The following is a 16,637-nucleotide window of genomic DNA, read 5'->3' on the forward strand; positions in this document are numbered from 1 at the left end:
TTATGGTTGATGTGAACATTAACTGAAGGTCCTGACTCATGTCTACATGATTTTACTGCACCGCTGACACACAATTGGCTGATTAGATAATCGCATGAATACTTAAGTAGGTGTACCTAATAAAGTGCTTGTGTGTGTGTACAGTATCTCTACATTTGTAAGTCCTTCTTGGTTGTTTTTGATGATGTATGTCACCCTAGCTATAAGCTATGCAGATCTATGTGTAATCTGGACTGGAGAGGGAATAGTTTCCTTTAAAGAACATTACACAAAGTTGTCCCCTGCCAAGACATTTAACCATCTGTGTTAACTAAAATAGAAATAAACATAAAAAATCTATTGATAGATTAAAATAAAAACTAAAACTAAACTAAAACTAACAAACACAGTTGGTTAAAATAATTAGAACTAAAATAAATAATAATTTGAAATTGAATAAGAAAGAAAAATATCAACATAATAAATTAAAAACCAAAAACTATAATAACCTTGCTAACGAGGTGGCTAAAGGCTACAGCCTCTAGCGTCAGTTGCTAATGCGCCTCTTGATGCCAGGGGAGTGAGGTTTACACATACTGCAGAGCTATCACATACCAGCTGGCTCCCGTTACACTCACCCCCCTAAACCTCACTCCCATCTGGGTCATGGCACCACTGTAACAGTCCTGCATGACCCACTCCAAAAAGGTTTTGAACCAGCTTCTCCAGCATAGGAGGTGGGCACGCTAATGAGGAGGCTAAAGGCTACAGCCTCTAGCGTCAGTCGCTAATGCGCCTCTTGAGACCAGGGGAGTGAGGTTTACACATACTGCAGAGCTATCACATACCAGCTGGCTCCCGTTACACTCACCCCCCTAAACCTCACTCCCATCTGGGTCATGGCACCACTGTAACAGTCCTGCATGACCCACTCCAAAAAGGTTTTGAACCAGCTTCTCCAGCATAGGAGGTGGGCGCGCTAATGAGGAGGCTAAAGGCTACAGCCTCTAGCGTCAGTCGCTAATGCGCCTCTTGAGACCAGGGGAGTGAGGTTTACACATACTGCAGAGCTATCACATACCAGCTGGCTCCCGTTACACTCACCCCCCTAAACCTCACTCCCATCTGGGTCATGGCACCACTGTAACAGTCCTGCCTGACCCACTTCAAAAAGGATTTGAACCAGCTTCTCCAGCATAGGAGGTGGGCGCGCTAATGAGGAGGCTAAAGGCTACAGCATCTAGCATCAGTCACTAGTGCAGCTCATGAGGCCTGGAGAGTGAGGTTTACACATACCGCACAGCTATCACGTACCAGATGGCTTCCGTAACACTCATCCCCCCTAAACCTCACTCACATTGAGGTCATGGCACCACTGTAACCGGACCTGCTTGACCCGCTCAGAGTGGGATTCTAACTGGTGTTGGCCAGCATGGGAGGCAGGCATGCTAACAAGGGGGCTAAAGGCTACAGCCTCTAGCGTCAGTGCTAGTGTGCCTCTTGAGGCCAGGGGAGTGAGGTTTACACATAATGCACAGCTATCACATACCAGCTTGACCTGTGAGTAAGAAGGGTGAAATGTAAAACCCAGAGCGGAGTTGTTACATAATGCTTTGAGCGGAGAGGGTAAACTGCTGTTGCTCCAATCAACTCACATACCCTGGTTTAGACCACCCTCCGACTCGTCGATTTTGAAAATATCCACATCCAGTGAACAGAGCCAGTACCCTGCAAAGCCCTTGACTTGAATGAAGGCATATTTGAAAGGCATTTAAGAATCGCACACTTCAATTTCCCGGAGGACTCTGTGTTCATTCATTAAGGCCTTTACTTTCTCAATGTGCATCCTCACCCTATATGATCACGACTGTCCAAAACAAACAGCAGCAATTTCGTCAAAGATGTGAGATGCAGTGATCCTGTAATCAGTAATGATGGATTCCTTAATGTCTTTCTATTCACTGCTAGCAGTACTGCTGTCTGTCTGTGATTGAGAACAGATATAGAATCGATCGGTTCAGCACCCACTGTGCATATTTATTTACTTCCAATTACCGATTTCAGCTGTTTGTAGCAACAGCACTCAGGCTAAAGAAATAATTCAGGTCTTTGTCATTATCATGCTGGGCTAAGGAAATTTTCACAGCCAAAGGTGTAGCTCTTCCACAGTGTGGAGGAAGCTACTTTGAATCTGCAACTTGTCAAGCTACAAGCTACATGGAATTTAAAGTAGTTAAATTACAGTCAAGATACCCCATTGAAAAAGTAGTTAGTTATGCTACAAAGTGATTTTTTTTTTTTTTTGTCAGAATATGTTGCAACTTATTGAAAAAAGTAGCTTGTTTCTCGAAAAGCTACTCATTTTAAAAACTTCTGTCACGCTACTGAAAATGTAGTTACTTTTAGTTAGCTAGCTACTCAAACACTGTTCCACGTTAAGTGTGAGAGACATTTACACACATACAGAACAATCCACACAGAAAACATCGCAAACTGCTTCACATATGATAAAATACTCTATGACAAAAAGGAAATGACAGATATTTACTAGCAGAAAAGCATTAGCATTGAAGCCTAATGCCTTTTGGAGCCTGTGAGCATGTGACCCCCAGATAAACTGGAATTCTGCAACAAAGCCAACAGCTGGGATATCATGTGTAAAAGCCATGCAGAGAATCTAGAATTTGTCAGGCTGCCCGATACATTGTCCTGCTAATATTGCCATGCATCACAGAGTATGAATCCATTTTGATACGGTCCAACACTTGTGCAAAAGTGTACAGCGTAGAGTACTTTTTGATTTGTAGCAGACATAGAGTATGGAAGCTGATAAATTAAGCATTATCGTCTATTGATAAGAGCAGTGAAGGCACATCCTCTGATTCTACGATAACGTAATAAAATGAGCTAGGCTAATCCATGCTTGAAAATCATTATGTGATTAATGTGGTGTACAATGTGAGAGGTGTCATCACTTCTACAGTGAGATTAATGCTCATTTCATTTTAGGAACCTTACATTAAAGGTCTGAAACAGTCCATACTCACGTCAACATAGGGTCATAAGGTAATGCAATCACAGATATTACAACGTTTTCATGGTTTGTTCAAATACCTAACCCTATGTATTAGGAATTATAATAATAGTGATACTTGCCTTACCCAGAACAACAAATTATTCCAAATGACTGAAGCACATAATTGTGGTTGTCATGTAGAATATGCCGAAGGCAAAGTGGATTTTGTAGAGGTATTTTCTTCCAGCTATGCTATTAAATTTTTAGCTAACATGAAATGCAGAAGCAATATTTTCCAGGACAAAGTCTTGCTTAATTTCAGCCAATGATCAGAACTTGCTGCTTGTTACCACTTCCACAAGGGCATTGCAAGTCACCAATTCATTGTGTGATGTAAACAAACCATGCTTACAATGCTAACCATGCTAATATTTCGGTGTGTATAACGTTTTGCCACACTTTGGATTGAGTATTGTCCAAATTAAAGGGATAGTTTACACATAAATGAACATTCTGTAACAATTTACAAATCCTTATTATTTGCCAAAATGTTTCTTTATTTGTGTAACACAAAAGTAGATGTTAGTTAGAATGTTAGGGAAGGGCTTGAAGCCTTAGTCATCATTCACTTACGTTGTATGGAAAAAATAAGAGCAGTATGATTTTAAATTTTTTTCTCTTGTGTTCCATAGAGTAAATAAAGTTAGATTTGGTTTGATTGGTAAAGACCATACATTTTTGGGTAAACTATTCCTACCTATACAATTTTGTTAGGCTACTTATGTAGACCACAAATTAGGTATTTACACCAATGAACAAGTGACTTGCTGCGCTGTTGTTAATTGTTGGTTCTAGAAAGATACAGCATCTAGGTAGTGTTGAAGCCCCCTAAGCTGGCCCAACAGAGCCCTGTTCACCCCCTCCATCATCAGTTACTCACGCTGGCACTGGGCCCAGGAGACACGCGTCCAACCCCAGCAGCAGTCAATGTGGCCACCGTATCGGCACAACCCATTGGATGAGGCCATCTGTCTGGGCCACCTGTCAGGAGACAGTTTGATCAGTTTTTGGCCAATCACTGCATTGCAGACGGTTAAGTGGGAATAACATTGTACATAATTTGGCAAATAATTACTTACCAACAGTGACATTTGGCCTGCTCATAATGTTACTGTTGCAAACATTTTCCACAGGATGTACACACAGCAGCACTTACATCTAATTAAATGATTTATTAATAAAAATATATACATCTATCTATCTATATGTCTCTAGGGTGTTTGATGTGGTCTGATGCAGTCTCTAGGCAGTCTGATGTGGTCTTTACGGGATCTGTGGTCTCTAGTAATTTTGATGGGGTCTAATGTGATCTAACTGGGTCTTGTGTGGTCAGTGTTGGGAGGGTTACTTTTGTATGTATTCCACTACAGATTACAGAACACATGCTGTAAAATGTAAATTGTAACATATTCCATTAGATTACTTTTCTACTATTACTGAATTACTATTCAGTAACGTATTCTAAATACTTTGGATTAATTCTTCAACACTGGTAGAATTCTTCACTTGTTTTGACAATAAAACTCTGCCAGAACAGTAAGACAAAGTACACACGATAAAAATACATTCTCTGAAAAACCTAAATATATTATGCACTGTTGTTTCTAAAACAAGATAAATCAAACTGATCTGTTTTAAGGATTTTTAGATATTTTACAAGAAAACAATAAAATGTAAACATTATTATCAAGAATACAATGTTTGCCCTAATATCAAAGGTCTTATTTAATAAAAAATTATAATACAATGTGAATTTTCTTGATAAAAAATATGATTGTGTCTGGTAAAGTGCATGTAAAATGGATAGAAATAGTACTTTAGCTTAGCGTAAAGCTGACAATTTACACAAGGTTTATTTCTATTTATTCTGTTATTAGTCTTATTCTGCTATTAGTCTGCTTGTATGAATGTAACACATCAGAAGAAAGTGTTTCACTGCTGTTCAAATGCACTTTGGATCACATCATTTATATGTATAAATCTGCTGAAAGGACTAAATATTAAATGAAACAAATGACAATAAAATGCAAAGTATTTTTTTGGAATGTAACTATATTCAATTGTAACTGTAGTGGAATACAATTACTTATATTTTGTATTTTAAATACGAACTCCCGTTACATGTATTCTGTTACTCCCCAACCCTGTGTATGGTTTCTAGTGAGTCTGATGAGGTCAAATGGGGTCTGATTCAACCTCTTGGTTATCATACAAGGTCTATTGGGGACCAATATGATGTTTAGGTGAACTGATGTGGTCTCTAGGTGGTATGATGAGGTCTATTTGGGATCTGTTGTGGTCCTTATGAGATTTGATGTGTTCTCTTTGGGGTTTGATGGAGTCTATATGTCTAATGTGGTCTCTAGGGGGTTTGATGGGGGTATATTGGGGTCTGATATTGTCTTAATGAGATCTAATGTGGTCTTTTTGGGGTTTGATGGGTCTGATAAGGTCTAATGTTGTCTCAAGGAATTCTGATGAGGTCAAATGTGGTCTGATCTGGTCTCTAGAGGGTTAGATAGGGTCTGATGGGGTCTAATTAGGTCCTAAGTGGTTTCTAGGGAGTCTGGTGAGGTCTTTTGGGGTCTGATCTGATCTTTGCAGGATCTTACTTGGTCTCTTTGTGGAGTTTGTGTTTATGGAGTCTAATGGGGTCTGATATGGTCTCTACATAATTTTATTGGGTCTGATTAGGTCTAATGGGGTCTTATGTGGTTTATATTGAGTCTGATGAGGACTAATGGCTTTTATGATATCTCAAGGAGGTCTGATGAGGTGTATTGGGGTTTGATATGGACATTAGGGGATCTGATGTGGTCTCTAGGGGGTCGGATGCAGTCTCTAGGTGGCCTGATAATGTCTAATTGGGTCTGATGTGGACTTTAGAGGATCTGACGTGTTATCCATCCATCCATCCATCCATCCATCCATCCATCCATCCATCCATCCGCATAGTTCAATTTGCATGCATCTTGTTTCGTAAAATAAAGTATTAGAAAATATTATATTACGGATTGAAAATGTCACAAGCTGGATTCAGACTCCTGCACAAAATATCAAAGTATGTGCACTACCCTCCAGGCCACATCTTTGACATCCCATTTGCATTTTGTTTTAGCGTTGCCTGACTTTACCAGACTAGTGGGGTGCAAATAGATGTACTGTTTATCCATTCATCCTACTAAAAACCTAAAGATTCTTGCATATGTGCAAGTCATGAGGAATCTACTATTGTTCCTGTTTTTACTCTTGTTGGGTTATCTTATCATCAGTTATCTAGTGGTGTTTTATCTTCAATCACACATCTTCCGCTGTACTCAGTGACTACAGGTAAGACCACCTTGAGTTATCGCCCTGCTGTGCCATACCAGGGGCAGCTGTTCTCATATGTTGATACTGGGTGCACAGAGCAGAGATAACAAACGGTGTCTAGCCATAGGTTAGCAGGAACTATTGAATATAATGTGATTTTTTCAGCAAGATATGCTACATGATCCCACAGTGAGGGTGAATAGAACAGATTTTTGGAAAGCATCATGCCAAAGCTGTTTAAAACCGATCTTCCACAAAATGGGAAAGGTACAGCTAGAGGAGCAGTTAAATGGGAGAATATCTGGGCAGCATTAAGAGGGATTACTGATTTCTTTTTTCTCAAGCAGCACTCCAAAAGTTTTTTTGTGAAGAAGTAAAAGGATAAAACCATTTAAGGTCTGAGAAAATGAGCAAATGGAATGAACTCTGGTCACATGACGTAAGGTAAATGAATCATGGGTAAAAGATAAAGGGTAAACAGCACATTTTGCCAAAGCAAAGCTAAAATTAAACTTCTTAATTCACCTGGCTCTGTTACCACAGAAAGGAGAAAATAAGAAGAAATAGTAAGTCAAAGGAAGATCATGAGAACAAAAGAAAGAAAGATACAGTTTTATGTGTGGCTGAGGAAGAAATCTTGTGACTCTGTTCCAAAACCTAATGAGCTGCCTACATAGGCAGAATTTTAAGGCATCATTGGTGTGCTCCCAATGCAAAGATTTCCAAAGGTAAGTGCCATAATTATGCAGTTTTCAAAGAAAACTTATTTTGGCCAAATTCTAGGGAAGCAACTCAGTGAAAAGTTAAATATGGTGGACAAATCTAGAGAACAATGCTTATTATAAATGCACTAATAATTAATTAAAATCTAAAAAAAAAAGTGTAAATTAAAAAGTTAAATGAATTAAAATTAACTTTTTTTTCCAAGTGTGTGTGTATATGTCATGCATTTACATGCTTATTTGAGTATTGTGTTGTTAGCTTAGCAACATGCTAACTCTAACTCTAAAAAATCAGGAGTCAAGTCTCCTGTGCACTTCACGGGATACATAGAGTTGCTGCCTATGTAGAGCATTCCAGATCATTCATCTTTGAGGATCCATATCAACAAGAATGTTGCATTAGAAGAAAGTTGCCTATGTAGGAAGTAGACAGCTAGGCAGTTCATTAGGTTTTGGGACAGAGCGTGTGTATGGATGTGTTCTACATGTAAGCGTGAAAGAATTGCAAATTTGAGCCACACAGTGCAACATCCCCTCCAGTTAGATTTGATAGCTAGGCAGTGAAAATGCTAATGTGGTCACTAACACTGCCAGTCACTGGTAAGAAACCATGATGCTAAGCAGTAAGTGAGAATGACAAGCTGAGGGAAAATGTTAGTGGCTGCACTGTGCTGCTTGGCAGAGCTATGAGTGAGAGGCAAATTCACAACAACTCAAGAGACACAGTGTGCATGCTAACATGGTTGTGTGTAGCTCCTGACTCTCACTCCTCTGTATATCACCTGAGACACATTGAATCACATTTACAGCAGTGAATCAATGGTTGTGGTGGGTGCCATGCATTCATAGCCAACTACTATATTAATATGAATAGCTTTTTATCAATAATCTCTTATTTGGATGCTTTAACATGCAGTAATATATTAGTCATGGCTGACTGCAAACAGTGCATTTGTACAATGGCAATTAGTGTTAGGAACTTTTCGTCATGTGAATATGGGAGGCTAGACCAAAGGTTTGTCACGATTATGACATTTGTGACGATTAATTGTCAAACAAATAATTGTTTTAGGGATGTGACAACTAATTGTCTCGTTAAGGGCTTTCACAACTAATTGTCATATTTTTTAAGGTGTGCTTTTTTTTCTACATGTGTACTTCATACACCTTAAGAAGTAATTTTTACATATTAAACGTAAATATATAAATCAAATAATAAAATAGGAATGTATCCCTCCACGAATAGTCAGCGTGCGTCTCCTCCTCTTTGTCACTGCGTTAACACAGTGTGTATGACCAGGAACATTTGCCATTACACCATCATTTAAAGTGAAACTGGAGCATTCTGCATTCCCTATAAGTTTAAACTTGTTTGTTCATATTCTCTGGAGTTTGGTGTGAGCCTCTGCTGACAGCGCGCGCATCAGAGTGCTTCACGCGCTCTTCAGGACAGGAGCTAGTTGACCTCCGTTGTGCGGCTCAGCGACGCTCGGACTCGGAGTTCAACTAAATGAAACACAAACACACCGTTCATGGCATATATACAGTATATTTGCTTAAAATTCCCTTATTTGGGCATTAAAATGGGATTGGAATTTCAGTGCTCAATAATCACGGTTGTCTCAAATAACCTCGGTTAGATCAAATAACCGTGATCAGACGGTTATTTGAAAGCTTCAATACAGGACAGGTTCCACCTCCAGCTATTCGCCATCCATTTGGTGTGGGTGTAGGGGTCACTCTTCAGCACTTTACCACTTCAATACGGGGCACAGTGCGTTCAATGTGGAACAATGCGCATCCACTAAAATATGGAGCAATAGGCCAAAATACATGACACTGCTAATATGGGACATTGGGCAACCCTAATGGCAGCAGTAATTGAAAACGTTGGTCCTTGCATGATGCTGCATCTATGCAACTAGGTGTCAACACAACAAAAACAAAAAGAGTGCATTATAGGGAATAATTTTGGAAAATCTATCCAGCTAAACATAAATAAATAATTATGTCATAGCATGGCAATTCCATGCCATTTCCCATAAATGTCCTCTACTATATATCTTGTTACATAAATCTTATTATATATTTATATTATCAATAAAAACTGTTCTACCCCAAAGTATGAGAAAAAGTAATAGTGATGCTTGATTTAGGAAGCACAACTAATAAGACAGATGACAGAATAATAACTATAATAAAATCATTAATGAAATACATTAGTGAGTCTGACAAGAAAGAAAGAAAGAATGTGAAATATTATGTTTTAAATATCAAAATATTCCTAAATACTTAAAAGATGTCTCTCTTTTTGGTCAGATTTAGTTTTGGTCAATTTGGTCAAAGACAGAAAGCAACGAAGGAGACATACTGTAGATGGAAAGGCAGACTCTCATCACAGGAACATTGTAAAAGTGTGATTAGCAGAGGAAGTCAGCATTTGTCCTACAGGAGAGACAAGAGCTGAGGCAAGCAATCTGCAAACTCTGGGCTCGATCCAAGAAGACACCAAACTGAGAGAGAGAGCATCGCCCGGTGAGAAACTGCTTAGTGGAGGTAACAAGACTGTCACAACAAATCCCATGTCCACCTCAAAGATGGTCTTTCCTCACCTTGTTAAAGATCCAGCTATTACCCAGTTTCAATTTCCAACTAGGTCTGGGATTAGTGTAGTACACAAATGACAAATACCTCCATAATGCAATTCCCGCTGCTCAAATGAGGTAGCTGGGCCACAAAATTAGAAGTAGCTATTATTTTTGTGCCCAGGTACATTTGAGACAAGAAAAGTCATGAAAGATTCATGCAATTCATGCTTCTATTGGTCTACAGTGGTCTGCCGCTATTCAAGTGGTTGTAGAGTGAGTTTGCAAATGTATATGAATTATGACATCCATTGGAGCTCGGGTAAAGGGGAGTATAATTACAGCCCTTCGTATTCCTCTGCCACCTAGTTGATTTTCTTTCATGGCATGATGTAGTATTGCACCCTAAAACCTAAAAGCAGAGGTAAAGCACCTTTGACAGAATATATTAGACCATCTTGTGATATAATCTCACTTCTACATCCCAAGAGTTTAAAAAGATGGACACTGTAACAACTATCTCTATAATTTATTGCACTTGTTATCATGTCACCAAATGACAAGTTTGCATTTTAACAGGGAGTCATCCCTCAGGTATGACACAAGCCATTAGACAGTAGCTTAACGGCCCCTGCTAAGGGCCTGAAGATAATGAATGGACCTCTCGCATTGCGCTCTTGCGCTATATTCTCTGTATGAATTTAGATGGGGGCAGTGAAGCAGGTTTATAAGCAGGGTAAATTGGCAAATAATGGCCTTGGTGACATGCTCCCTCCATCACGACTGAAATTAATAACATACGCCAGCAGGTTAACGTACACGTTCATTACATTGGGCAGCTCCAGAAATGCCAGCACAAGCCATGCCCAGCGGAACAGCATCAATATTGAGTCTTGGACTTACACAAACATTAAACTTATGATGTATGGGAGGACGCAGAGATGTTGGAATGTATAAAGAGCCACAAATTGCATTACCTTAACTAGCCATGGTTAGGAAATTTAGACAAATACAGATGTCAAACACGTTTGCATTGGTTATTCATTACTTCTCTGAAATAGCGCTGGAAATGTTTTACCAAAAGCCTGTTATTAATGTGCCTCTCACTGCTTATGGATGCGTTAGTGAAACCACAAAGTGTTGCTCTCCCTCTAGGCAACTGGCAGTGATAAATAAGGCAAACATTAAGAAACAACATAGCCATGCTGAGTTTTAACACATAAAATACTTATGTCAGTGAATACATTTCCAGTTCATTTGGAAGAACAGTTTTTTCTGATCTTGCCAAAGGACAAAATGATTCCCAACAGTGTAGAAGATAAAATATGCCATGAAAAAAACCACAGGAGTTGTATTCAAACAGAGAGTCACACTTGGGTGGCCAGTGTCTCAGCAGAACCTATTGTTGAAACTTGGTGTAACAGAGAACTACAATGCATACTTGACATATAACATAATTAAACGTCACATAAATGTAATGTAATTAAGCATTGCATACTACTAAATACATGATGCAATTAATCGATGCATACTAAAAAAAAGATTTTTATTTCAATGTTAAAATGCTTCTCCAATTCTAGCTTAATATGCACAACTCTAAGTAAGCCATTTATTGGATGATTCAATCGAAAAGTGTAAATTCTGTGGCACAATCAAAATATCGCTCTGTTTGTTTGGGCATCTTGACCAGCCCAACACAATGCACATTATGCAGTTTAGAGACATTTAGAATGTCTATTTCTGATTAAATAAATGTTGTATTCTTAAAATGTTCTGTTTGTCCAAGAATCCTCGTGCAGCAATGCAGGTCTTTGGCATTTAGAAGCTGCTGGTGTTCAGGACCTGTGAGGAGACGGTTTCTCAAAATAGAGACTGTGATTTACTTGTCTTTTTGTTGTGCATCTGGGCCGTCCACTTCCCTCTCTATCCTGGTCAGAGATTCTTTTTTCAAAACAGTAATGCATGGAATAGCCTTAATCTCTCACAATAGACTTTAGGAGAAAACAGTATTTCAGGAGAAATGTGTTTCTTTTTCCTTATTTTAAAAAATGTAAATCTGACTTGCAAGTGTAGAGCAACCTGTAAGAACTCAATACCTCAGCAAATGGAGATAAACTCACTCTATTGTGATTTCCGCATGTTTTTCAACCATTTTCAATTGTTCAAATAATAAGAACATTTTCTTGAGTACCAAGTTAGCACTTCAGAATGCTTTTGTAAGGAATAGATGACACAGCATATGTTTGCCTTCACGGGTAAAAAAAATGAAATAAATACCACTTAAAACAATTATTTCAAACCGTAATAATAATGATCAATTAATGGTTTTGGCAGTATTTTTGATCAGTTTAATGCATCCTTGGTGAAAGGAAGCATCAGCTTCTTTCAAGAATAAAAATGTCTGTGTTCTAAAAATGGAAGTGTATATGTTACGATTCCTGGTTGTCTGCCACATGTTTCACCTGTCACCTGTTTTGAACTACATTTCCCACAATTCCCGGTCCTCATCACTGCCAGCACTCAATCATTGTTCTCACCTGTTTGTCGTTTGATCATCACTCTCCCTGTGTATTTAAACCCTGTTTGTTCCCCAGTCATTGTCGATAGTTGTTTGTGGATGTCTTGCCTAGTTTACCCTGTTCATGTACCCTTTGATGTTTTCATGTTTTTGTTTCATTTTTCCCATCGTGGACGTTTCCTTTGTTCCTGTCTGTCTTGTTTTCACCTTGATCAATAAAACCCGCACTTAGATCCGCACTCCTCGTCTGCCTCCTCCTGCTAACGTTATAGTATATAATATAAATATTATACGTTTCATAAAGTAACTTGTAACGTAATTACTTAAGTAGTTTTTCAGCACACTACTTGTTTACACTTACTTAAGTCATAATATTTATCAGTACTTCTACTTGTCCTCAAGTGAATTATTTATTCAGAAGCAGTACTTTTACTTAAGTAAACAATATCAGTATTATTTCCACAACTGCGTTTAAGTGATGCATTCTTAATACATGACGCAATTAAGCAATGCATAATAAATGACGTATTTTAGTGTTACATACTTAATAAATTATGTAGATAAAAGATGTGTTCCGTACATAATAGTCATGCTTAAACAATGCATACTTAACCAGTGATGTGATTCAACTATGCGTACTTAATACTAATACTAATAAATGATGCACCATAAGAAAAACACTCAAAAAATGTGTGTACATTTTAAAATGATGCACAAATCAAATTAGCAATTCGTACTTGAGTAATTAGGCAATATATATAAATTATGCAATTTTATTACATACTTTGTAAAGCATGTGATTTAGTGATGCATACTTAATAATTGATGTGCCATAATAAAGCTACGCAAAATTAAAATCTGTCATGCATTCTTAGTCAGTTACGCATTTCACTATACTTACTAATTGCACCATAATAAATAAAGCGATGTAAAATAATAAACTGGCATGACATGACTGAGCACTTGAAAGAAGTATGAGGACTGCAGAATAAACCCCTCTAATGGCCCTAAGGTGCACTGATGCACTTCTACCAAAGCACATACTTAATTTCAAGCATGGATATTTGATCCAATTTTTATCTCAATGAAGCTAAGCAGATTTGAATCTTTGGCACGTTTCTGCTCACCACATATTTCACATTGCATGTCGGGACACGAAAACACCGGGAACGCGTGCTCTCATTTCCAACAAGGAAAGAAAATTATTTTGAACATATTTTTCCAAACTGCAACAGTGAAAACATTTTATATAGACTAGATTCTAAACATATTGAGAAGTTCTGAATGCACTTTTAATAAATGCATATGCTTTATATCTGAGTTTGTATACTGCATTTTTCTTTAAGAGCAGCTGTAGACAGACAGGTTCACAAGTTCACTGTGCTGATTGAAAACGTAGGAACGCAACACGAATTTAAAGCCCATCCTAAATGTACATGGTCACCAACAGCACTAAACTCGGCGTCTAGGTTTTTATACCTATACCTGTTACATTTTAATAATAAAAAAATTAAAAAAAACACGCAAAAGAGGGTATTTTAGTATGATTTACAACATGCATTTAAAATCTACTGACTCAAATAAATGCCTTTACATCACATCAATACATACACCAACATCTCACCTGCCATCGAAGTCCGCGCGTACTCCGAACCAGCAGGTCCAAATCAGCATGAACTTTATTATCCACATTCCCATCGCTAACTATATGGTGCCGTACATCCAAACGTCGCCACAGGACTCCAATGTTTGAATGGGATTGATGGTGATTGCTAGATCCAATACTGTTCAAGGCGTCAAATCGGGTCCTGGAGATGGCAGTAACTGATGTTCATCAACAAGAGATACGCGCTGTGCCTCTGTCTGCCCTCCGCTCCTCCAGCAGAGTGTCCCGTGGACTGAAGCGCGCGGTCGGTGCGCTCTGCTGTCTCTCTCTCTCTCCTCTCCACACCCTCTGAACAAGCACTGCGCCCAATGAGGAGAGACCGGAGCGCACACTGCACTGTAAGTGTCTATTCTTCATTAACTTAGCCTATTTAGGCTTACTAATTAACATTCTGTATCTTACCTATTAGTATATTAGCTTAAAACAGTAGCATCATCGTTAATATAAATAATTCACTAAGAACGAAATGCTTTATTTTAATTATTTTTGGAAATGTACCATAACCTTTATTGAAGTAACTCTGAGCACCATGCAAATGAAATGGAACATGCATATGGTAATTATTTACCATTACTGTATGACCACAAGTATACTTTCTTAAGTATGGGGGTACAAAAACACATTTTCGTTAATGTAATGTAAAAAAAAAAAACAGCATTCACATTGAAATTCAGTGTGAAAAATGTGGGTATCTGTCAATTATACCTTACAATTAAATTAATATGTATATATTTTTCGCATTATGCTACAATTACAAGCTGTTGCACAAAATAACATTTGCACATATTGTTCATGTTTTTTCACTCAATGTAATTACTGGATTATTATACTGTAATTACAATGTAATAATTAAATGCAACATGGGGTTGTCCCTTGTTTTTATATTTGTTGTAGGTAGGCAGAACTTACCGGAAATGAAATCGAAATCGTTATTTGTGAAAATGTTATTTTTCAATTATGGTTACCAGTTAATTACCAGTTCATTTTATTCCGATAATTTTCCCATGAAACCAAACCAAAGACCAAAGGGTTCAGAGCAAATTTTCAGAATTACACCACTTCCGGTTGTCTCAAAAAATGAGGCTTCTCTCTTTTTAGTATTTGCTTTGATCCTAAATGAAACTGCAGTATCTCACATTTATTTGCCTTAATGCACGTTGTGGATAAAGCCTTCTGTGACATGCTGAAGAACTTTTAGACAGTTACTGTATATGTAAGCGCAGCGTAGTTCTAGCGGGAAGACTAGCAGCTGTACATCATTGCATCATTAGCTGGGTAACTCCCAGCAAATCACATGTAAGGCATTGCTTTATAAGTCTGTTCACAATCTATCACATTGCTGTTTCAGTGTGCTAACATGGCAACCTCCACCACCCCACCACCACCAGTTGAGTCCCGTCCTGCACGGGGGTAGGCTCCTCGCCTCTGCCTCCTATCTCCGGCAGGATATGACGGTTCTGAGTACAAATTCTTCAAACCGCCAGACGGGGCCTACTCCAAAGAGAGACATTACCTTTCTGTTTTATATCCATCAAATAAATTTCACCTTAAAATTTTACTCAAGTTTGCGAGTCTTCCTGATAGAAATATATTTACTACATTTTGTGGGAGAGAAAGTTGTTTTAAAAATATATTCATATTATCATTATAACCTCATATAATCAAATGTATTATGCAAAACCTCATGTAACCCATAACGAGTGAAGAACAATGATAGAAGAAAGTGTGAGGCAGAGCGGCGGTGTAAGAGGTGGGACAGCCCCACACCCATCCTCTGACTGACACTTTTTACTTTAAGATGTCCTTGAAAGGTAAACAATGATGGTGGGAGCACATCTCCCTTTATTAAGAATGTGCTAGATGATAAAGCGACAATGGTGGGAAAGCAAGTATAAGATTATGTTGACGCAGCTGACATTCTGATGACACAGACATAACATGCGATTTGTTAAAAGCAACATAGAAGGAAAAAGTATGAATGAATGAAATGGGGAGGTCCTGAAAAGTAACAAATAATCATATCATGTGATGGAGGAGTAACTAAACTAAAGATTGAACAACTAAGACATAAACTTAAGAGGTTTCACAGACATGTGGCTAATTGAAATGGAATAATGTGTCCCTGAACAAAGGGGGGGTCAAAATCAATAGTAACAGTGAGTATCTGGTGTGGCAACCAGCTGCATTAAGTACTGCAGTGCATCTCCTCCTCATGTTACCACCTTCTTGTGCATTCCTGGTGTAACTTGGGCGGTTTTTGTTGCCATCCTTTACCTGTCCCGCAGGTGTGATATTCCGATGTACCGATCCTGTGCAGGACGATCAGCTGTCCTGATGTGCAGAGACCCTGGGAATCTTTCTTTTGGTGTTTTTCAAAGTCAGTAGAAAGGTCTCTTTAGTGTCCTAAGGTTTCATAATTGTGACCATATTTGCCTACCGTCTGTAAGCTTTAAGTGTCTTAATGACTGTTCCACAGGTGTGTGTGTGTTATTTAATTATTTATGGTTCATTGAACATTTGTTTGTTCAATGCAAGCGAGTCAAGTCAAGTCAAGTCAATTCAAGCAAGCGAGTCAAGTCGCAAAGCACTGATCTATAAGACATTAGTGTAACAAAAATCACTCTATTAGTTTAGATGAAGACACTTTTAAAGCTATTTAAAGAAAAGCTACAATACATTGTTTGGTTGCTTGTTTCTCTTGTGACATCTGGCAACAATGCAACTGGTATTTCATGCACCCTTAGCACTTACTATTCTGATGGGGATGAACTGAAATGAA

At 38.3% G+C, this 16,637-nt stretch overlaps 1 protein-coding gene across 5 annotated transcripts in view; it reads right to left on the minus strand.

The window, feature by feature from the left end:
• The window catches only part of LOC127652128 (nephronectin-like), a 55,318-nt gene extending 41,215 nt beyond the window's left edge, over positions 1-14,103 (minus strand). For 3 of the 5 annotated variants that reach the window (XM_052138186.1, XM_052138187.1, XM_052138184.1), the window contains exons 1-2: positions 13,817-14,103; positions 3,936-4,036 (exon numbers count right to left, since the gene is read on the minus strand). In XM_052138186.1, coding sequence (XP_051994146.1) covers positions 3,936-4,036; positions 13,817-13,890 — 175 coding nt within the window. In that variant the 5' untranslated portion in view covers positions 13,891-14,103. The remainder of the gene's footprint in view (positions 1-3,935; positions 4,037-13,816) is intronic. The other 2 variants (XM_052138188.1, XM_052138185.1) reach the window with 1 other exon arrangement.
• Between the last annotated feature and the right edge of the window lie 2,534 nt (positions 14,104-16,637).

The sequence above is a fragment of the Xyrauchen texanus genome, chromosome 11 (genome assembly GCF_025860055.1).
Source record: "Xyrauchen texanus isolate HMW12.3.18 chromosome 11, RBS_HiC_50CHRs, whole genome shotgun sequence".
NCBI classification, from domain to species: domain Eukaryota; kingdom Metazoa; phylum Chordata; class Actinopteri; order Cypriniformes; family Catostomidae; genus Xyrauchen; species Xyrauchen texanus.